The following is a 24,797-nucleotide window of genomic DNA, read 5'->3' as shown; positions in this document are numbered from 1 at the left end:
GGTTCTTTATAGCCTTCCCTGATTTTGGTGCTTTTCTGAACGTATTAATAAATAAAATTGTAATAATTGCACCAGGAATCTATTCACACACACCCGTCCATAGTCTAAATGAATATGCTTAAGCTTATTTAAAGCTGTTGAAGTATGAAAATTTATGAGGGAACGTGTGCACTTATACAAAATAATTATAGGGAGCACTCTATACTATACTGTCGTGAACGTCTAACGAAACCAGCATGGCCGTAACCCCATCACCACATTTCCAACATTGGATTGTTTCTGATCTCTAAGTATAGCCGACGTTGGCTTCGAGATGGGCACTTTGTGCTTGGCGCATGCAAGTGTGGCGAATATATTGCAGAAGCGGCTGTTGCAGTAGCAGGTCGTGGCTTGCACCGTTAATAGCAATTTTCCTGCTCGTTTTGTGTTTAATGTTGTTGTTGCTTTCGGTATCACATGTAGTAGTTGCTGAAGTTAATTTCGCTTGAACGCCCTCGGTGCGCTCAAGTGCAAGCAAAGCCACAGTCACAGTCAAGCACTGAGCTGTGATGTTCCTCCCTCTTCAGCTGAATATTATTGGCGTTATTTAGCTGAGCTGCGCAGCACTATTGACAGGCATTATAGTCTTAAATTTCGTTTAATAATAAAAACCTGTGTTACGTATCAATTAAATGCCAAACATAGAACATGAGATACGCGAAAAGTTGAAGATATTTTCTATGGGGCAGTCAATTACTACTTAATACTTAATATCTAAAAATATATGTAATTCACCAAACAGTTTACCATCCGCTTGCGCCTTTACTTTAAGATGACACACAGGTTATGAACTACGTTTTCCTCCCACATTTTTCATTTCTATATTTACCTTCGACTGCAAGTGGACGTGCCTGTGTATTATCTGCTTGAACTTCGTAGCAGTTTCATATGCCTCTTTTCAATCTAAAGTTGGTTAATTTACAGGTTAAGCTACTTAGAGGGAACTAAATGAGGAGGTATCTGAATGCAAATTGATTAATAGTAGTTAACGGTACGTGATATGCTTTAACTTATTGTATGTAATGTATGCATATACTCACCGCTTCATTTATATACTTATGTATATCTTTATACATATATAAAAAGTACGTGTCACGTTGTTTGTCTGCAATGGACTCCTAAATTACTGAACCAATTTAGGTAAAGTTTAGCACATTGTGTCCAGTTCGAACCAACTTAGAAGATAGGATAGTAAAAACAATTTATAAATTAAAATTACAGTGAAATCTCAAATAAATAGACGCTCTATTAAGCGGACAACTCTATTAATTGGACAGCAAAGCCGGTAACCAGACGTTTAGAAAGCAGCCTTAAATTCGTTATTTATTCCAAATAAATTTATTTGTATGACCATATTCAAAATATTGGGTTGTCAAGAAAGTCTTGCGGTATTTTTATTGAATTTTTTTTTAATTGAAATTGAAATGAATTTTTGATGACTCATGCCCAGCTCTTGACCGATGCTACGGCTGCTACTATGCCGGTCTCTTTCGACCAATTCAGCGATTTTATCGCAATTTTCGACAACAGGCCTTCCGGAGCGTGGCGCAACTTCGAACACCTCTACACCAGAACGAAAACGTTGAAACCATCGTTGTGCGGTGGAAATGGAAACTGTATCGGGTCCATAAACTGCACAAATTTTATTGGCGGCTTGAGATGCATTTTTGCCTTTATCGTAGTAGTACTGTAAAATATGCCGTTTTTTCTCTTTATTTTGCTCCATGTTTGCGACGCTATAACTCACGAACGACATAAAAGAAGTCAATCACACACGTGTTAGCGCGTGAAATGAGCTTTCCAAAATAGTATAGCATTACCCGATGCGACGAATAAAACTAGAACTACGCGCTTTCAGCGCCAACTAGCGAAAATACCGCAAAACTTTTTTGACAATCCAATATACAAGTACTAGGGGATCCGGCCACTAAATTGTAAACTGTTATTTTCCAGTAAAAATTGCGCCATTCTGCAGAAAACACCTTTAATTTAAACAAAATTTACTAAAGTGACGAAAAAAAAAAATGTTTCATCACCCATATTATCAAAAGTAAGCTCAATAATGTACAAAGGTCCGAATAAAATTACTCAATCCATATTTAAGAAATAAATTCGCAAAAAAGTATTTTTTACCATGAGAACCTTACGCCTGCTATGTTCCTTAATAACGAGTTTTATCCTTTTGTGGCTTAATCATAGCACTTGTTATGTTATTTTATATATTTTACGAGTTCCGACTTCTTGAAAAATACTTCGTGTGATATTTCGTGAGGTCTTTAAAAGTCTGCAGACATTTTTCCCGTCTCAAAGTATACGCTCTTTATCCAAAGATGGTTTTACTTTCAAATATTGGCGGGATTTGATAAAAACATTTTTCAAAGGATCATATAGGGTCATATCGCAAGCTTTATGGTAAATCTCCTTTTCAAATTAAAAGTAAAATGGAAATAACCGTATGACAATACTGCTGTCTGAAAATATTTAAAGATTTTCTAAGGCCTAATTATAGCCCTTTTTAATAATTTAGTAAATAATAGTTTTAAACAATGATGTATTAGTCTCTTGATAATATATAGAATTTACTATACACTTTAAACAAAAATATTGTTTATTGCAATAATAATAATTGTAATGGTGTTGGTAAAAGTATGAAATGGTCGAGTAATTAACGTCCGAAATGCTGGATTAAATGCTAACCAATTAAGCAATTACACAAAAATAAGTCTATTAGGTCAAGATTAGACGGCTTGACAGCGAGGCTCCTGTATATTCGTATGTTGGAGTATATTCGCTTGCGATTTCTTGAATATTTGTGCGAGTACATAACAAAGAGGTGTTTCCATTACACCTACTACCAAATATGTATGTATTCTCAGTGCAGAAACTCACGCTTCCTTCGTAATACTTGCTTACATTTCTCTTACGTCACACGAACACCCATATCGTCCCACTGAACATCACCATGGCTCAGAGACAGCTGTCACTTTTGATTAACTATCTCACCCACATTTCTTTTGATGTTTACTCATTTTGTTTTTGCGTTTTTTAGTTTCTGTTACGGTTATTTTACTTCTTACCGTCGTTGTATCTGCTGACATGCGCATTTCTTACTCGCTACAGTCGTCCCGAATAGGAGTAAGGCAAGCACACTGAGAACGCAATACAATTTTAAGAGATTAAAATGGTCTCGTTTCGGAGATTGATTGTTAAAATGGGTGTACTATTTGGGTAGTCATGTGTTTGAAAACTCTTTAGATCACTAATAATTCTTTTTAAATGATCAATCTAAACATTTGAATGACTATTTAAATTAATTCACACCTCGTTTCCTCATTTCACCAAACTATCCTAAATATCTAAATAAAGCGTGTTTCGGTTTAATACAAATCTTTGCATCATTGAGTTAGTTAAGTTCTACTAGTAATGCATATGTTAAATACTTAAGAACGGCAATATTTGAAAAAGAAAGAGAATTAATATTTGTAATCAAAGTACCTAAAATATTTTTAATATACAAGTAATAACTATAATACCTATCCCTTATTTAAATAAAGAAATAAATGCTGAAATTTCAAATGTATTCAAATATATATATTTATTGTAATTATTAAACCTTTAGTGACATGTGTACATACATACATATGCATGTAATTTCTCTTATTTTATACTCGTATTGAAAACGTGCTCTTGGCACTCTTAGCTTCAACTATCACATTCTTTCGCTTCAATAAGGAGTTTTCATTGCTTTCGATTTTCTTTGATATTTCTGTTAATATACACCTTTAGTCTATTGAAAATAACTCGTTGCTGAAGCTGAATCTCTTAGTTTAATAAGTTAATGCTTCTATACCTTCGCTCGCATAACCTATCTATGTGCGCTCGTTTTACCCCTTTGTATAACTCTCGTTGTACTTATTCGTTACTCTTACTTGTATTTCACTCGTTCATGTACATAAATTTAGAGGAACTCGCTGGGTTTGGGCTTTTCCTCAGTTATTCGTTCACAATTGTCACATTGCAGCAATATGTGTAAGCAGCAACTAGTGGCCAGAGGCGACTCTTTAGCTCGTGCGCTGCTCGGCTGCATACGTTAAAACGTACGATTGTTTGCCTTACATACACATACGCATCATATCAATACGTAAGCATGTTTGCATACGAATTTCTTTATATGTAAATACTGAAACACATAAATTTACGCAGAAATTCCTTTTGGTATTCGTATAAACATAACGACGCCAACTTCGTTGCTCTGACGTTGACATTCGTTGATATTTGTGCATGTACACAAGTGTTTGTGCATTTGTGACTATGCGTGCGAATTTTCGTCATCATCTCGCGAGTGTTTGGCTGAGCAAGAGGACGTCGAAATTTGTTTATCGCATGGCATTCGCGTAATTTTTTCCTTCAGTGTAAAAAAATGAAAACCGTTATATCTGCAGAAAAGCATTTAGTTCTCTAAAGAACCGTGTACCATTTGATCGAAAGTAACAAGGAAGTGAACTTTTTGTTAATATATTACTACCAAACGCAGAAGGTAAATTGGCAAAGTTTAATTAAAATTAATAAGAAAAGTGTAAGTTGCAAATTATCCTTAATAAAATGATTTACTTTTGAGATGTCAATTGTTTAAATAAGAAAGAAAATTTTAATGTTGATGTTTTTGTCCGTTTATCAATGCAAATTTTTCGTGTGTGTATCTTGTGAATTCGTGACTGCTGCTTTCACACTGCTCGCCTCCTTTGCTGCAGCGGCACCATTTGTGCGTTTCAGTTTTTTTCTGTTTGATTTTGATTTTGATAATGGTGTTGTGGGATGTAGGTGGCTGATTGCATGATTTAGCAAACCGTGTTTGCACCTTTACTGATTCATACATTTCCAATCTGTATGAGTATTAGTAACTGTATGCCACTGAGCAGATAATAGTTTAATCGGTGTCTGTACTCACAACTACATTTATATCAACGTATATGCATGTATGTGTTTGTGTACGTTTCGATGAATCGCCTGTGATTGTGTCTGTTAAGCGGCTGTATGAATGAATGGCTGCGCGGTGCAGCTGGTGTCTGATCGTGGTGCAGACAAGTAGAAGCACTAAATTAAAAGTAAAAATGTCAAGCTCTTTTCATTGATTTATCTTTCTTTGCCTCTAACTTCACTTCATTAGGCATCTTGAAGCTTCGACATACATACATATATGGTGAAGTCGTGGGCATTCTTAACAGGCTAGAGTAAGTAGATGGTGAATGCAACCACCATGAATACCCCATCCAGGGATGCATATTAACACACCTACATCTACATATATATATATAAATAGTAGTGGGTGAACATACACTTATAGTTTTAATGCCAGCTCGTGTATTTTAGCAGTAATCTATTAGTAATGTGGAACTGTGGGTTATGTGAGTATGCGTATTGGAATTGGTATCCCTTTTCTATCTATTTGGTCTGCAAGAAGTCTGTTTAGTTATTACTATACTCTAGACTGTAATAGTTACTGCCGATATGTGACAAATCAGTGACAATTTTTTTCCACATTATGACTTGTAGATTTTTATTGATGATACAGTTATCACACTATATTATGTGACAGATTCGTCTAGATTCGGAGTGATAACTCGAAGGGATATTGTTGTAGCCGTTGTTGGTTCAAAGATCTAATATCACTTTCTAGTTGTCAGTTAAACATATTTGAGTGTGATGTGTTAGTGATTTATAATAACCTAATGGAATTGATTTACATACTTTTGTTTAAAATTAATGAAAGAGCGGCTACAATATTTCACATGTGCAAAGTTCACTACATGACAACAACTTACTCAATCATTTCACGTGTTTTTTCAATTTTTCAAACTCAAGCAAAAAGCGAATAAGCGCACACTTATTGGACAAACATATGCAGAACGCGCTTTTGCTTCACATTTTAATTGGTCATTCGTTAAACCAATGCAGTGTGAAATGAATTGAATATAGAACCCACCCGGAATTGGCACAATCAAGCAATCAGAAAGTTCATAATTTCCATTTTATTACTCTTCGTGATGTTGGTCCATATGAAGTCAAACAACAGCCATTTTACGCTCATGCTTGCTTTATGGAAACAAACATGGAATCTCATTTAATTGCGCCACCGTCTAGACCAGTGGTCGGCATGAGAGGATCTGTCACTGTGTTGGTGAGCACGAAAAAATAGTAGCCCAGTGAGAAATTGGAATTAAAATTAAGCAATTTTTATTATTAATTAATAGTATAATGAAAATTAACAAATTGTCTTTTGAGGATATATTCCCTATTATCTTTAAAAGACTTGGAACATAAAGGCATTGCGTGGCATCAAAGGCATTTAGAATCATAAAATATTTCTCGCAGGGCATATTTCGTTTTGCGCTATGGTCTTGCGTGATGTTAATTCGTTGATGGCTCGACAACGACTGAACGATAGAGCGTAAGCGTACGTGTGAAGTTAGTTTGCAAAATTTTGCTATGAAATGCCGACCACTGGTCTAGACAAACTAGCGTCGACCACGAATGCATGAATGTGTGTGTTTTCGGTGCTTTTTTTGTCAGTAGCGCGAGAGATATTGTACGGGGCGTATAAGTGACCAATACAATAAGTGTGTAATTTTGCATGCTGGGCGTATAAGTGACTAACCGGAGCGATGGAGTGTTGTCAACTGCCAACTGTTCACTGCGTACAAGTAGCAGCCAAAAATATGCACATACTTTTATATACATAAGTTAGTGTGTGGCATTTAAGTGTGTGACGCGGCGTATGAGTGTTTGCTAGCAAAACAAAGTACGTTGCATATGTTTCTATGTGAATGTGCGAGTGCTTTGCGGGGTGCTTGAACTATTTATATAATATTATTTATACACATACATATATTGTTAAGATCCAAAAAAAAAAATATCGAACAAAACACATTCATTCATAACTTTTGGTAGTTATAAGGATTTGTACATGCCTGTACAACTGTATCTATTATGAGAATTTGCTTCTATGAAAATTATATAAGATGCGGCCTAAAGGCCACTTACATTCGTCTGGTGTTGCTTCAATGAGTCATCACAGCAACTAGCAGTGAAAAAGCAGGAAAAAGAAAAAAACCATTTCTTTATTTTCTTAGAGCGAGCATCATATATTCTAGCCATTTCTTTTGGTTCGTGTTCTTGCTACTTTACGCACTAAAATCATAACTTCTTCGCTTTTATGTTCCAGCACATTATGCCAATCGACGCTGGAATAACTTTATTTCAGTTTCTGCTTTTCCCTCCCAATCTATTATGTAGTGCCACTAGTGTCTTGTTGTTCCATCTTTCCATTTATACTGTATTGTCGCCTTTCAGTCGCGAGCGATATAATTGGGCCGTTATACTTGGCTTTAACCAAATGTATAAGCAGAATGAGTTGTCATACCTCAATGCTCTAAATTATAGCTTAAATTTTGTTTGGCTTTTAGATGGATTCTCACATCGCCAACATTGAGCAGGGTCATTGAATTTCGTTACAGTACGTAAATATACGTGGAGGTGTGAGTTTGTTGTACTAGCTCTTTTTTCCGTACGTTATTTTTGCTATTCATGAGCTTGAGTTTTGGTTTAGAGAATAATTGAGGTAGAGGAGTGGACAAAACTATTTATAATTATATGGGAATAAAAATTTAAGCGATTCGCGATTCATTTTTTCGTCGTTGAGCTTCGTACAAGTAAAGGGATTTACCGGTACATCATTTATTTTACAGTTAAGGAGGATGTGCACCTTTAATATTTGAAAGAAACTAAGTCTTTATCTTGAGGTACAGTTCTTAAAAATATGTATTCTTGTTTTTATACTCTTGTAGCATGTTGCTACAGAATATAATAGTTTTGTTCATCTAACGGCTATTTGTATCACCTCAAAATAATCGAGTTAGACATAGGGTTATATAATGTATATATGTATAATAAGGCTAAGGACTAGACGAGTTGAAATCCCAGTGAATGTCCGTCTGCCCGTCCACCCGTCTGTGCAAGGATGTAAAAATTAAGATATCTTAATGAAACTTGTTACACATGTTTCTTTTTCAGAAAAATTAATAGAAGAAGAAGAATTTGACACGGGGGACCGCAGTAGCATGAGACACCTATGTGATAGAGTTCTTGAAAAAATGGGCATGGCAAAGCCCTATAATAGTTTTAACGCACATATCTCCTAAACCATTAAAGCTACAACAACCAAATTCGTCTAGAGCGAAAATTATAAGAACTCATACCGGTAGTGTGAAAATGGATGCAATTAGATGATAACTGTTAAAAGCTACTAAAAACTACTTTCTTACGTGTTACTTACTTGTTTTTAAATACAAGAAGTAATTTGATTTATTTAATCATTTGGGGAGCTATTGACTGCGTTCTGATATTTCTTATGGTTGCGAAATCAAATGTGAAACTTTTCATTTAAATAAAAACTAAAAGTTCAGTTTAATTAAAATTATATTCCCGATGACAGTGTGTTAAGGTTCAAAAGTGCCAGCCAACCTCAAATTGCAACAAAGCACCACGGCATACATACATATTGTACATATGCACAGACCTGAAAGTTACTCATACGCCACCGCAATCCAGCTGCTTTCAAACTCGCTTAATCATATTTGCTGTCAATGTGCAGTCTGCCCGTATCCAGTAAACGGGGAAAACAACTTTATAAATGGCATACCAAAATTCAATAAACCAGAGAGAATGAAATGAAATTTAATTTCATCAAGGTGAAGCTGAGAAGAGATCATAATACGGTTGTACATAAAACGATTAATATTTGTGTACTGAGCGAATGAAAGCTGGCACAAGCCTTGTAGTGCACAAATATCTAGCATGTAAATCGATAAGAACTACGCATGCGAAAGCATTTGCAAATAACTCCAACCATAGTAAATTAATGGATTTTAAGTCGACTAAATCAGTTATAGTTGCATTCGCACAACAAGTTAAGTCAGTTCATCCTTTATTTTATGTATGAATGCAACAGCATATATGCATAGTTTTTTACGAGGAGAATGTCGAACGCCTGAATCTCGACCGTGCTATGTTTGTCGCCAAATCCTTTCCTTATGCTTTAGTAATTTCTTCTTAAGCGATCTAACTAACGATACTGTTTTATTGTTCGTCCTAACTACTTATGTATACCTTATATTTGCTTGGCTATCACCACATCAGCAATGTTGTCTGTAAACCCAATATTGTGAACATTTTTGCGTACTTTGAGCCGCCATATTCTGTACATTATGTTCCAAGGTAGAGATCCAATACAGATCCCTATCGTCAGCTTTCGTGATTTTATATCATAAGTAGCACATACTATGTATGAATAAAGAATAGACGCGCAATTGAGAATTGTATTTCGGCTGCTGTTTTGATGGTGAACGGAAGTTGTTGAGTCGTTCCATTGATGGACAATCACTGGTGCTAATTTGGCTGCTTGTCTGTCGTGAGTAGGTTACGTGCATTCGATGATGGTACATACTTTCCGGCTGTGGCCGTCTTCCACTCACATCGGCGTTTCCGCTTCGCCTTGCCGTTGGCTGCTTAAAAACACGGTCAGCAAAGCAATTAACCCAAAGTTCAAAGTTCAAAAGCATCTGAAGATAGCGGAAAGTGCGCGTGAAAATCCACAAATGTGTGTGTATTTACATATGCATCTATGTACTGTATATGGACAATGCGTAAAATGTATAAATATTTGTACATGTACATATGTACGCAAGCACTGGCAGACTGCAGTTCCTCTGTTCACTTGGCGTTGCAGCAGCTGTTTACTCCATGCTACTTTTGCAAAAAAAACTTCTTTAGAAGCACACACACCAGTTTTCATACTTGTTCGTTCAAGCATCGAGTATATTAATGTTTTTGCATTTTGCAACTGTGGCTTGGCGCGTGCCAGAGCCCCCGTACGTGTCGTTGTCAAAAAATTTTTGACCTCATTTCGTTTGCTTACGAATACACGTGCACAAATGCGCTCCAACTCTCAGTCGCCAACTTCCTCACTCACATCTACATTTGCAGAGTGGACCGGCGGCAGTCGCCCATAGTGAGCTTGAGTTTAAATCCGCGCATCGGCTGCCTTCTTCATATTTCATTTGCTCACACTTTTCTTGACTGCAGCGTCCACTAAATTCCATCCAATTTAAAAGCTTCTGCCCCTCTGCGGTTACTGCTCAACACTTTAGTTTTAGCTTTAGTTCTTGCTATAAAAGGCGTTGCTGCCCATTATTTTAAAATTTGGCTCCGCTGTTGGATGTTATAAAGGAGTAAACAAAACGAAGGAAACGAAAGAGAAATATTTGCACACAGTTCTAAATACAAAAGTACGCGGCGGTTGGCAGCTGTGAATCAGTGAACTGACTTGGTTTCAGTGCAGTAGAACCTTATAAAGCTGCCTCATAAGAACTCATGTGGTGTTCGGTATCTCGAGCGGAATTGTGTGTACGTAGTTACATTCATGTATAGAATATATATTTACGAAACCTAAAAGTTTTTTGGCTTTGTTGTAATTAAACAACAAACATTATTTTTTACTTAATTGAATTTGGACTTAGTCAATATAAATTAGCTAATCTTTAGGGCGAAACATTTAAAATCCACCTCTGTATTAGACATTATGTCGTTGTTTACTTGTATTGTTTTTTCTTTTTTTCTAATGCTCGTTTTTTAAACAAGAAAATGTACCTAACATTGAAACAAAGGCGAAATGATTTAAACTCAAAGTTAACTGCTATTTATCCGATACCTCATATATGTTACAATCGTGTTGATATCTTTACTTTTTTACATTGCAGTCGCTAAAATGCCGTACGAGTCAATGCACCATCATCAGTCATCAGCGCCCAACGGCATGTTGGACTCATTGAGTTTGCAGCTCCGTGATGCGGAGATGCGCCGCACTGAAATTGAGCGCGCACACCAGGTAAATATCAGCAATAAAGTCAAAAGCAAATTATAACTTTAACAAAATTTATGATTTTAATAAACTATTACTGCTTCTTTTGCTGCGTTTTCTTTTCGGCTTGGTAACAGGAAACGTTGGTACAAATACGCAATATGTCGAGCAGCAGTCGCCCGGACACAGAAGCTGTTGAGAATCTGCAGTCGCGCGCGCGTGAACTTGAGAAAAAAGTGAGTTGGTAGAGTGTTTAATTAAACTTGTGGCACGGCACGGGTGCCGAGCTCGTACTGTAGTGAAAACAATTTTCTAAAGTTGATTTCATCTTTTGCGTTGGTTAAATCAATATAATCAATTTTAACGCTACCAATTTTAGGTCGCTTTGGAAAATGTACACTGCGAGGAATTGCAAATTGAATTAACGTCCGCATTGAAGGCGAAGGCTGCGCGTTCAGGCGGTGGCGACCGAGGCAACTATGGCGGCATTTCAGCATCAAGCGCAAGTGCTTCTTCAGCGGCCGCCATATCGGGCACAAGTTCCACAGTCACGTGGGCACCGACAATCAGTCATCAGGACCAAGGCTCTGAAATCGATATCATTATGGCGAAAATTGAACAGGTGCGCAACTGGCAGGCAATGGCTTTCTAATTTCATTGCTTTAAATAAAGAGCGCAAATAGCTATCATAATCAGAAGATTTCGTGCGAAGGGATAAATGGATTTGCTCATGCCGTCGAGCTCATCCGTATGAGAGTTTATGTGGTGTTTAATTATCTTTTGATTTGAAATTATAGATAACAGGCATGTTTTCAGTTTTGATTCGCTAAAAATTCAATATGCGTTTTGGAAACAATATCAACCGTTAACCGTTAGTTCTTTACTTCAAAAATAACGCAAAGATCTGGCAAGGTGGAAATCTCAAATTTTTTGTAGAAAAACTTAGCAATCTTCTTAGTAATGTTTCTAAAATCAAATATATCCTTAAAGCAAAGATGGTTCTGACGATTGAAAGAAAAAGAAGTATTATTCTTTTGAATATACAAATTACTCAATTGTGTCTATAGCTGAAATATAATTTGTATTACATTTGCATTAATTTGCTTTTTGTTCTCCAGGATAATCGCGTATTGGCCGAGCTGGAGCAGCCACGTACATCGGCCAAGGGCATGTCGTCGATGCCAACAAGTTCCATATTGAATAACACAAATAGTGAATTTCAAACCATATCAAAAAGCGGTAAGCTATGGTAATATCGTCATATATAAGCAACATCATAATGAAAACTTATACATTTCAGAATTAGAAGAAGAGTTGAACCGTTATAAGCGAGCAGGTTAGTAAGGATAGTAGACTAGCGTATAATTTTTGCAATTACTAATTTTAACAATTTTAAATTCACGCAGTGTTGGGCGGCACAAGCGGCACCGCCGTCGGTAGTTCGGCGCTCACCAGCAGCTATGGTACCGCAGCCACCACCGGCGCTGGTGGCCTACCCTCATCGCTTACCTCCACACTGCCGAATGGCGCTAGCGCCATGTCAGCCGCATTAGTTGGTAGTGGAGGCAGCGGCGGTGTTGGTGTTGGCGTTAGTGGAGGTGGTGGCAGCAGTGTCGGCAGTGGTGGTGGTAGCGGCGGCAGTGGTCCAGGCGGTGGCAGCGGCGGCGGTGGTGTTATGGGCCTCTCATCTATATCAGCGCTGGTGCCCAACTCCATTGGCGGCATATCGTCGAGTTTGAGCAGTCATGCTATACAGTCGATGAACACGGCCGCGTCCGCCTATGGCGCTGGTCCCACGTCCGTTGAGAAACTGCTAAGCGGAACAAGTGGAATCGCTGGCGGCATTCCACCATTGCCGGTAAATATTCATACGATGAAGTCTATGCCATCAGCATTAAGTCAGGTAAACTATTTTTAATAATGAACGAAACAAATCACAAATTACAAAAATAAAAAATAAAAAAAAAAACAAATCAGAAAATCACTTAGTAACTTATTCGAAAACTACTATTGACTTCCATATGTATCAATCAAATCGTTATCGAATACAATCAATTTCAATCAGAATAACATACAATCGTACTAACAAATTCGAATTGGCTTCGCTAAGAATTTCGCAATTTCGTTCTAATTGTTTGATTTTGTATTGAATACTAACTCATCCGCTTGTTATGCGAAAGAGAGCATTAAGCAAATGCAAAAGTTATTGGTAAAACGTCGAATGCCAATGGATTTGCAGCGAAAGCATGACTGTTGACTGAGCGATTTAATATACGATTTTTCTGAATTTTCCAATTTAAATTTGCACCGAATATTACATCGAAGCTTTCATTATATCATTATTACGAACGAGATTAAATTTTAAAGCTCAATAAAATATAAAAAGAAATAAATGCAACATTTTTTAAAATTCCAATTGCGTAAAAATAAATTGTTTAAGCAAAAAATGTTGTTGACTCGGCTATAATCGCGTAAGCGGTGTCTACGCCAGTAAAGAAGAAGAAGAAACAAAAAATTTATGTATCGCTCAAATCACTACATGCTTTCGAAGTAAATGTGTGGTATTATTGTTGTGCAGTAGTTTCATTATTGAAAATAATTTTATATATAATTTATGGCTTACTAATTTCTTTTAAAAAACACAAACAAGTGAGTAATTTTTTCCAACTTTGGAATGAGTCCTGTGTTCTTACAATTCTTTTCACAAGCCAAATTCCAATTCCGTATGTTTGTGAAATTCCCTTTTAAACTATTTTCTTGAAAATTTTACTATTTCATTTATAATTCCGTTAAAGAATGTTTCCTTACTATAAAAACCACTTTTGAACATCTTGAATTGAAACTTTTTTTTAGAAAATTCTTTTAAACGTAGTACTCAGTGTTAGAGTTAATTAGTTAAAAACTTGTAGTTATTATTATTTTTCATAAACAATCTGTATGATTGTAATTTAGAAATACGACACCAAAATACACACAATTGACTTATTTTTACTAATGATCATGATAAGTGATCTTATGGTGGGTTTAATACTTAATCTCTACGATAACCTCTTTTTTATACTATTCATTAAAGTATAACGGCAAGCCGTGACACTTAGCTCGTTTTGACATGCCTTACTTACTATCTTAAAAACACATCAGTCAGTCGGAGGTGGCTTTAAGACTTTAAGGTCAGACGTAAGAAGTCAACTATAAAACGAAGATTCAATATACGAAACAACCACAGACACTGCATTAAAAGTTGAACATGTCATTGTGTGTATTTCTGAGTCTTAAACTTTTTGGTTTTTTATACGTTCAACGTTTATAGTATATATTTAATTGTATAGTAAAAAGAGCCGCTTTTTTAAATAATCGTTATTTAATGTACATATTTATTACACTTTTTTACCTTTTTAACAATTTGCATGTCGACTGTTCTGATTTCTTAATTATATAGTTTTGAACATTATGGATGCTTGTCGATATGGTGTTTTTATAGGGGAACGGTTTCGAAAAAGCGGGCAAGGAAGTTTAGCAGTCAGACACTGGTTTTGCGTTTTGTGTTTTTGGTATTTACTTTCCTTCAAGTTTACTGGAGATTGTACTTTGAAGCCAAGTTGTGTGTTTAAACATAAAACTAACTAACGTACGACTTCAGCGCAGCTCAACGAGTTATTTCATGTTGCTCATTGTGGCGTGTTGAGAAATTGAACTAAACAGGCGGTTATGAGTTTTACAAATATTTTGATCACAACATGCCTGCAAATATTAAAGCAAATTTTCCTAATTTCTCTGCTAAAGTGCCACTTATTCGATTAAATTGTGATTATCAGATATGTATGGGCCGACATCGTGGCTTGAAAGCTTACAATTTTCAACTTTCTGTTTAATATACCCTATGTATGTATGTTTGTGTACGCTTGTGTGTGTTATGTTTTGAACGTATGTATGCAAATTGAATTAAAAGTATGTTGATATATACAGTTATCCATTGCATATGATTACATTGAAAATAACGCTTTTCCTTTGATTTCGACTGGACTTAGTATGAGTGTATTTTTATATGCTTATGTATAAATAACTTAGTTTTCTTTCTACTCCCACTTTGCTCTGTTCATTAGTTGCTGCAGAAATGTTGTAGCAGAAATCGCTTAAGTATGTCGTTCAAATTACATACATACATGCATATGTACTTGCATAGTTACAAGAGTTAAGAATTATTTCGCTTGCGCTCATTAAAACATTCTAACTTCATGCTTCACCTGTGTACGAGTATGTTCATTTGTTTTCGTCTGAGACGACATTTCATATTACAGAAAATATAATGGATCTTCATCTAGAAAGACATCAGTAGATATATAAGTATATATTCACATTTCTCGTACATTAATACGTACATAATCGTATTTAGCAGCATCCTATCTATATTACCAGTTTTATACAAACATATTTAGATCTTATGTATGTATGTGTAATATATTGTTGCACACATACATATATACATACTCGTCTCGTACATAAATATTTTGTCATAAAATTTCCTTCTAACTGAAAGTGAAGTAACGGTAACTGAAAGCAACAATTTTTCATTTCTCTTTCCTTCTTTCATATGTGCTGTTGTCTTTTTCATTCTTTCTTTTTTAACATAAATGTTTAAAATAAACATATAACTGAAAATATTTAAACTGTGATACACCAACCATTCTCTCACTGTTCAACTGTATTGTGTCAATGTAATCAAAAACTTCCTGTTTAAAATCTTTTATACATAAACTAATTAAATACATACATATGTTGTCCTTTTCTAAATATCTCGCTGTCATTTATCAAACAAAAACAAAACTGCGGTGTTTTTCCTTTTTTTTCTTTTTGTGTTTCTATATATTTGCGCTCTCACTTTCTCTCTATTGACTCTCAATTTGTGTGTGTGTCTGTTTTTGTGTACTGTGTCCACACCATATACTAACCTTTACCAAAATAACTGTGTAAATTTTGAAATTAAAAAACTCATAAATTTGTATGCCAATTAAACTAAACACAATATTTACTTGATAACATATTATAATCCCTAAATAAAAACGCAATTACTTTGAAAACTCGCAAAATAACACGAAAATATTGAAAATGAAATTATAAAATAGCGTGGCACAATACAACTGTATAATTTACAGAGCACAACCATGCCCATCTTGTCGTTGAACGCGCATAACATACCGACCGGTACGAGCAGTTACTCGGCACTGGGGCTTAGTGGTGCCGGCACTGTTGGAGTGCCGCCGCTGGGCTCGTCGCTGACACACCCCGCCTTGGGTAATATGCTCGATACGAGTACCCTGCTCGGCACTACTGGTTTGTCGGGTTTGAGCGGAGTGGGGGGCGCTTCTTCGTTGTATGGATTGGGCGCTGGCCCCGGCATTGGTGGTTTAAGTGGACTTACCAGTGGTCTACCTAATTCTTATGTCCCACCCTTCATTGACGTGGGTTCGAGCACCTCATATCCCTATTCGTCGGCTGCATTGCGTACTGCTACAAAAATGAAAATGCTCGATGAGATTGATATACCGTTGACACGTTATGGAAATCGCAGCTCGCCGTGCTCACCGATACCGCCCAGCACGTGGGGACTCGATGAGTTCACTGATAGTTTGAGTGCTTCAATGTTACATAATCGTGGCAATTTGGCGTTGGGGGCATTGGATTTGGAAAGTGAGTGTGGTACATGTGGTAAACCGTGTATGGTATATTATATAACGTTATCTTTTGCATTTGCAGCACGAAATCATAATTTAAATGGCGTTAGTGAACCACAAGTAGACATGTTGGACATACCGGGCAAGGGACGATGCTGCGTTTTCATAGCGCGTTTTCCATACGATCCACCAGAGTAAGTACGGCATAGTAGTAGTAAAAATGGTTGGTGAAATCAAGGAGTTGTAAACAACTATATGTAAGTGTAACTTAAAAACGGTTAGTCCTAAGATCAGGATTAACCCGAGAGCTTAGGGCCGCTTTCAAGCTTTTGATGTATAATTTGTTATAATTTATTTTATTTTTTCCGCTTTAATTTTCGAAAAATTGTTTTGCACAAGCAGTTTTACTTTTGGCACTCTCTATTATGTTGCCTTTTCGCTGACGATTTCTGCATTGTCTTATTTAGGGAAGCTGAAGGTGAATTATCGCTTTGCGCTGGTGATTATTTACTCGTTTGGACGAGCGGCGAACCACAAGGCGGCTATTTAGATGCGGAATTGCTAGATGGTCGACGAGGTCTAGTGCCTGCCTCATTTGTGCAACGTTTGATTGGTAATCCTTAATTCACAATGAACTGCATTTTATCATGTATAAGCTGGTAATTATGTATTGACTTGCAGGTGATGATCTTTTGGAATTCCATCAAGCAGTACTGTCGACATTGCGTGACGCCGAGGATGGTTCTATGCAATGTGACACTACTTCGTTGCCCTCGCTGCCACCTCACAACCCTTTGCTCACACACACCCAGGAGGACTTGGCACGTTTGAGTGAGACGCACACAGATTTGGAACACGACCAGGATGACATAAGTGATAATGGTGAGTAAGCGGTAGCATTTGAGGATAGAGCATAGCATGCCAACCGATTTATAAATTTAATATATGGGCATAAATGTATTATGATTAAATTTTATTTTGATTGTTTATTTTCTCAAATAATTGATTTAATTTAATTTCGATTGTTTTCCTCTTACCGTTCTATGCTTTTGGTGTTTCGTTAATTTGTTTTTGTTGTTGTAATCTGGATGTGGTTGAAACGTGAGCAAGTATACTCCGACATGCGAACTAGCTATATAGGTTCATCGTGGCCATTGAATCAGTTGTTTCTAGGTTCAGCGCCAGCATTTGAAGGCTAGTTGAATTTTTACGAAAACCTAATTCAAATACATATATTAAAAGTTTACACATATCTCAATTATGTTTAGTAATAAAGCTAGTACACAAGTATGTGCTATGTGAGATTACGAAATACTCGTATTATCATTCGCTAAAGATGCTGTAGATAATTTGTTGGCCGCAAATTCCACATTGTTTGTTTCCTACTTGATTTTTATTTCATACATATTTGACTTATGTATAAAGCATATGTGGATGTTCAGATAGAGCTTGAACTTTTTCGATTTGATAGTTAAGGATTTTTTCTTATCGATGTTTATATGGTTCGCAGTTCCAGCACCGAAGCACTTAACGTTGGAGCGCCAGCTAAATAAAAGTGTGCTTATCGGTTGGTCACCACCGGAACCAGTGGGCTATAATCTCATTGACAGCTATCATGTCTATGTGGACGGCGTCCTGAAAGTAACGGTAAAAGCTAATGAGCGGACACGAGCGCTTATAGAGGGCGTAGACTCAAACAGGGTAAAAAGATGAAATATACTTTTCATATATTTATGCTTTAACACTCTTTACATGAACACAGCCACATCGTATTAGCGTGCGTAGTGTTACACAGAATCGGCAGACATCACGCGATGCCGCATGTACAATGATTATTGGACGCGACACCTCGCATTTAGGCCCTTCAGCGGTGCGAGCTTCGCATATTACGTGTTCATCGGCGGTCATATCATGGTTACCGGCCAACTCAAATCATCAGCATGTGGTGTGCGTGAATAATGTAGAAGTGCGTACGGTCAAACCGGGTGTCTATCGTCACACAATTACCGGGCTGGCCCCGAGCACACAATATCGAGTCACAGTGCGGGCTAAACACCTGCGAGCAGCGGGTGGTCAACCTACACCGGGACGTCCGCAAGAGGAAGCACCGGGTGCGTATGCTGATTTCCGTACGTTGACCAAGGGCTTGCCCGACCCGCCACAGGTGAGTTCGATGTAGAAGAAAACTGTTTTCGAACTTACTTAAAATACCCACTTGAATATCTTTTTAGGATATCCAACTTGAGGCTGGTCCTCAAGATGGTACCATTTTGGTGACATGGCAGCCGGTTAACCGGCCAACATCTTCTGGCCCCGTAACCGGCTATGCTGTGTACGCCGATGGTAAGAAAGTAACAGACATTAACTCACCAACTGGGGATCATGCGCTCATCGATATCGGCAAACTGGGCGTATTTAATCCACGTGCGGTCACCATACGCACCAAATCGCGAGACGCACAATCAGCCGATAGCGCACCCATACTAATACCAAGTGAGTAACTGCAACTATTTAATGATTAAAAAGATGGTTGAACTGATTAATGCAAGTTATAAAATTTATAATTTAATCTTTTCACTAATTTCAATTACAGATACGGTGCGCAGTGCAGTAGGTCGTCGAGGGCCTCAACAAATGGGCATGGGTCCGCAACAAATGCAACCCGGCACCCATGGCATGCCCGGTCAAATGAGCATGCCCGGTCAACCGCTTCAGCAGCAGCAACATATGATGGGCCAGGATCCGAATCAATATGACCCAAATCAACAAATGCAACACGGACAACAACAACAACAAGCCGGGCAACAGCAAGGGCAACCAGGACAACAGGTGAGCTATACAAAGCATTAATGGCAGGCAAATTATTGTTATAAACAAAAACAACATAACACGAAGAAAATAAGTACACTCACGACAAAACTTAGAACATTTGATTCCTACTATCGATAATAATCGATATCATTACGCATTTATGTACGTAAATAAATATAGCCATATATACATACATACAAACTGCTGCACATTGTACATAAATATGAAAGTGCCGACAAAATGGTTACAACCACATTAATCCTTTCTACATTTTGAAGTTTTCAATTAATTGATATGCAATTTAAAAGATTTTCAACGTTTAAGTTCCCATGTATGTATCTACAAATCAATTGATGCTAAATTCATGCGCGCTGTACATATGTATATACATACATTAATATACAATATACAAGCAGACAGCCAAAGATAAAAGTTAATTTTTGTCTTTTTTTTAATAAATCGCGCCCACACACACTCACAAACCGCACAAGCACTGAATACTATACTAACCCAGCAGGAATTGTTCGTTGTTGCATTAAATCGATGAATTAAAGGCACAAGTGTGTGCTTTTCTTTGCGTTTGCCTCAAGTTTCTTTTGTTAATTAAATATAAATATATATATATCGACTGTCGTATACACTATACCTGGAATTCCTGCCTAAATTTTTGTATAAAATGCTGCTTAAACTTTTTTAAATCGATATTTTGAAATGAGATAATTATTTAATAACGTGGCAAGCAATATTTTTAAGTTTTAATTTTTTACGAACATAGCTTATTAACTTGTGAAATATTATATTGTAAATGTATGGATGCAAAATTCGAATGGAAGCGTGAAAAGGACCATCGCTGACCACGGTGACTGAGGCAAAAATTCTCTGCAAGCTTAGACTACAATAAATGTGTTGTATTTAGTTAAATGATGATTCTGTAAAGGTTCAGCTCAAGAGATTTTCTCTATTAATCGTTGTTTTGTCTGCTAAAACACTTAGTAAAAAACCATTAGCACATAGGAAAACTTGAAAACGCGATAAAGATTTTTCGGGAATAAGATTTTAAAATCCTTATGCATATCTACATATATGAAGTTAATGTAATCAAAATAATAAATTATCATAATTTAATCATAATTCTAATTTTGCTTGCTATTTGTTGGTGTTCTAATTATAAAAACTTTAAGAAGATTTTCACTCTTCCATTTGCAATATTTCTCTACGGTCTTCAACTTTAACTTCTCTTAACTTTTTACTTCTTCTTCTTTAACTGAAATCTGTTTACCCAACTTTTGAATTATCTTCTGAAATTTAACAAAGTTTCCTTCCAAGAAAAATGCTACTGTTAAACAGCGTTGCCCATTTTTCTGCTTTAATTATCTATTCTAATAAATAAGATTGATAAAATATTTTATTTTGTTGTGTTTTTTGAGCCTAAAAATGTAAGCCGAGTACTACTAATCAACAAATTTTGATTGCACCGTCTTTACTTCACAACCTAGTTGTTGCTTCCCACAGGTCCCATATTTTGAGCCCCATTTTACCATAAAATTTTTAGAATAGTAACAAAGTTCTGAAAAATGTATGTATATAAAGTTTGGCTACACTGTAAACGGTTTAAAACTAACTAATGGAAAAAGCAGTGAGCCTTACGCTTTTCGAGCATGCCTACTGAGTTTGGAAGAAATTGAGTATTTTTCAATGTTCATGTCATTTATTAATTTTTGTGACTTGTGCACTGTTTTCTGGAATTTCATTAAAGGAGTTTATATGAGTTTTTGAAATAAATTGAATATTTAAATGAAAACTTAGCATACTGTTTATGGTTGATTTCCCTAAGTTGTGTATAGGATATCAATAATTCGATAATATAGTATATCACTTATGTACTTATTTTCTAAATGCAAAACATATATATACATTACAAAACCCGTACAAATCAAACTACTCGTAGTAAACAATCAATCAAGTATACAATTTTTAACATTCAATCAAACAAAATCAAAAAGAAAAAACCAAAATCAAACCAACCAACATTTTACAACAATTTTCATAAAACCCAAACGCATCCATCTATAATACTCGCACTGCAGCCTGACGGAAGCCATGGCTTATTAGGTGGGCTGCTTGGTGGCCTCTTCTCAAAACCCACTACTCAGAGTCAAGTGAATCAGAATGTCAATGTAAGTTACTCACCCAACAACACATAAACTTAAACACATACTTACTTACTAACTTGTCTACTTTAATGAATTACTTAATTGTTTATGTTATAAAATATTGATTATTGAAAATAATATTATATACCTAAAGAGACATTGCTACATAATATACGAAATACTAGTTTTATCTATTTTTATTATTAAACACGTACAACTAGCGGCTAGTCTTGCTGGCATTAAGCATCATTATCGACTTCAACTCCATTTTCCAACACTGTTTCTTTCTGTACCAAGTACATACTGATAACTGAATGCATTTGAATGCTTAACACTTAGTTAAAGAATTGTTTTTATTAATAAACAATGTAATATTTTAGTTTTATACGTTTACATACATATCTACAATAGCATTAATTACATACTCATTATTATTACATTGTACATTTTGCTTGCGAACAGAAACCAGAAACCATATAACTTCTTACATCAAAATTGCCCACATAAATATGTATGTGTATCGCTTTTAGATTTAGTACTATTATGATCCTAGCGGATGTGTAGTATTTGAAAACCGTATCTCCTACCAGTTAACCGAATTTCCTACCAGTTACCCAATAGAAGTACTTCAATTGATGATTATTTTTAGTGGAATAAAGGTCATGTTTAGTTTCGAAACAATTAGAAATTTAATTGGATTTTAAATACGTTTCGTAAGAGTTGACACAAGCATAGAAATCTTCTATATGGGGCGATATTCGATCATATTTTTTATAAAAGCTTTTATTTCGAAAGAAAAAGATATGCAAAGCCTTACATATTTATATAAACATGTTCCTCTTATACAATAAAAATAGCTCGATAGCTCCTTTCTTTACAAATTATTAAGGCTCACCAACTCTCAAATTTTGAAACAAGTGCCAAGTAAGAGACTAAATCTGTATGTCTATATATCAACTTGCAGTTTTGTATAATTTTAAAAATATGTACATTCTTCGTGAAAATCAGTGAGTTTTGGTTTCAAACCGCCCAATAGCTCAGAATAATACCATTTAGCAAATATTTGTGCTTCCTTGAAATTTACTTATTTGCTAAACATTGTCGAAAATTGTCTGAGGTTGTCGCATGGTTGCTTCAAGGGCCAACAATATTCATAACTCCTAAATATCATCATTTGCTAATTTTCGATCATTTGCTTTTCAAAAAATTTTATTTGTGTACTGAATACTTTGTGTTTGGGTTTTTTCTTTAACTTTCGGCGTTATTTGCGTGCACGATTATAACGGAATTGAGTAAAAAATAATACTTAATTCTTGAAATTGGCGTTGTCGTTTTCGCAATAAATGCGTTTGGTTGGATTTCGAGTTAATTTTCAAAAATCTATATATTTCTTTTTTGAAAGGGGCGTTTCAGTTTTTGATTATTGGCAACTACTAATTAAACTTTATTAGGCTTAGTATAAAAACCGCGGCTGACGGGAAAAGAGTTGCAGTAAATGGTTTTCGGTAGAAATTTAGTGTTTTTACTCCAGCAAGTCATTTGATATCATGAAGTTTCAATAGAAAATGTAATAAATAGTAAACTCTTTGCATTTTTACTAAATTCGCGTAGGTAAATTTATATTTTACTCAGCTTAATTTTATGTTTTCTGCGTGATTTACTTGTATTTCTTCTCAGGCATTCAATGTCGAATCTAATTTCGTTCTGTACTTGTAGCTCTGCATTTCCTTTATTTCGAAGTCTATATCTTTCCCTACGTAAAATATATATATAAGAAATACTTACTTACGACACCTCATTGTAATGTGATGCGCCTGTACATTTTTTGGTATATTTTCGCTTTACTTTTAATTTTGATAAAGTAATTTACATACATACATTAATTTTTGAAAAAGCTAAATGCGAATCATTGCGCCGTGAATAATTTTATTTAAAAAAATATAAAACCGTAACATTAAATCAATCAAACTAAATTCCAAAATTTCTTTATAAACAAAATTCATGCCTGATTTATCATTGCTTAACAATATTCGTTCGATTCAATTGAAACAACAACAAATGCTACGAAAACAACATCCAATTCGACGATTCGTCCATCAAAAATTAAAAATTAAAAAAAAAATTAAATATTAAAATGCTATAAATGAAGGGCTATCAGCCAGGCACGGGGCAGCGGCCCATGATGCAGGGTCGACCACCTGGTCCTCAGATGATGGGTGGACAACAACCTGGTCAGCAGCCTTATGGTCCACAAGGGCAAATGGGTACACAACAGCGTTTCCCCGGCCAACGTGGACCCGCTCCGGGGCAGATGCAAGGACAAATGCCCGGGCAATTGCAGGGGCAGATGCAAGGTCAAGGCCAAATGCCTGGGCAAATGCAGGGTCAAATAGCCGGCCAGATGCAGGGTCAAATGCCCCTACAAATGCAAGGTCAAATGGCCGGACAAATGCAAGGTGCTATGGGTCCTCGAGGCCCACTAAATCCACAACAACAAATGCAGCAACAGCAACATCAGCAGCAGCAGCAGCAACAACAGCAACAACAACAGGGACAAATGGGTATGGGCCCTGGGCAACAACCATTAAATCAACAACAACAATTGGCGGCACAAAAGAAACCACGTTACTTCGTCGCTATGTTCGACTATGACCCAAGCACAATGAGTCCAAATCCAGATGGATGCGACGAAGAACTGCCATTCCAAGAAGGTGACACAATCAAGGTATGTGGTAGTGTTGTGGGGTAGACTATAGTAGAATATTGGTATGTAGTTAATGTATAGAACTAGTGTACAGGGTGGTGAGAAAACATACTCTTTACAATTTTCAAAATATATATAAGAACGGATCAAAATATCACCAGCATTGGTGTTATGAGGTGAGCTAGTATATGAAAAAGTCGGTGGAAGACCTCCAAGGTATGAGGATTACACATATAACCACTACAAGTTTATTTTAAGATATTGATTTTGCCAATCGGAGCGAGAATGAATCGGTTACAGAATCGGCTACTTACTCACTTACATACATACACATACATTAAACAGATCAGATTTACAGTGATTTTTTACACACTAAACCCAAGTTGCATGCCTTAACCGTTAGTCTATTGCTATATGATATGTAATCATCCGCTGTAGTCTTGTGTTCAGAATTACGAAATAAAACAATTTTTAAGACTTCATTTTAAGTGATATTGATGTAT

General features: G+C 36.1%; 1 protein-coding gene across 10 annotated transcripts in view; it reads left to right on the top strand.

Annotated features, from left to right (window-relative positions):
* The window catches only part of LOC105229584 (RIMS-binding protein 2), a 50,816-nt gene that overhangs the window by 5,769 nt on the left and 20,250 nt on the right, over positions 1-24,797 (top strand). For 2 of the 10 annotated variants that reach the window (XM_049448624.1, XM_049448633.1), the window contains exons 2-17: positions 10,854-10,981; positions 11,092-11,190; positions 11,334-11,576; positions 12,073-12,193; positions 12,255-12,290; positions 12,361-12,857; positions 16,078-16,642; positions 16,709-16,820; positions 17,094-17,239; positions 17,308-17,508; positions 18,137-18,327; positions 18,389-18,790; positions 18,858-19,119; positions 19,220-19,455; positions 21,525-21,614; positions 23,740-24,315. In XM_049448624.1, the coding sequence (XP_049304581.1) occupies positions 10,862-10,981; positions 11,092-11,190; positions 11,334-11,576; positions 12,073-12,193; positions 12,255-12,290; positions 12,361-12,857; positions 16,078-16,642; positions 16,709-16,820; positions 17,094-17,239; positions 17,308-17,508; positions 18,137-18,327; positions 18,389-18,790; positions 18,858-19,119; positions 19,220-19,455; positions 21,525-21,614; positions 23,740-24,315 (3,897 nt within the window). In that variant the 5' untranslated portion in view covers positions 10,854-10,861. Of the gene's footprint in view, positions 1-4,371; positions 4,577-10,853; positions 10,982-11,091; positions 11,191-11,333; positions 11,577-12,072; positions 12,194-12,254; positions 12,291-12,360; positions 12,858-16,077; positions 16,643-16,708; positions 16,821-17,093; positions 17,240-17,307; positions 17,509-18,136; positions 18,328-18,388; positions 18,791-18,857; positions 19,120-19,219; positions 19,456-21,524; positions 21,615-23,739; positions 24,316-24,797 lie in introns of those variants that run through there. The other 8 variants (XM_049448625.1, XM_049448628.1, XM_049448627.1 and 5 more) reach the window with 8 other exon arrangements.

The sequence above is a fragment of the Bactrocera dorsalis genome, chromosome 2 (genome assembly GCF_023373825.1).
Source record: "Bactrocera dorsalis isolate Fly_Bdor chromosome 2, ASM2337382v1, whole genome shotgun sequence".
In the NCBI taxonomy this organism is placed as follows: domain Eukaryota; kingdom Metazoa; phylum Arthropoda; class Insecta; order Diptera; family Tephritidae; genus Bactrocera; species Bactrocera dorsalis.
Note: the sequence above shows the minus strand (reverse complement) of the source record. Positions and strands in the feature narration are given on the sequence as shown.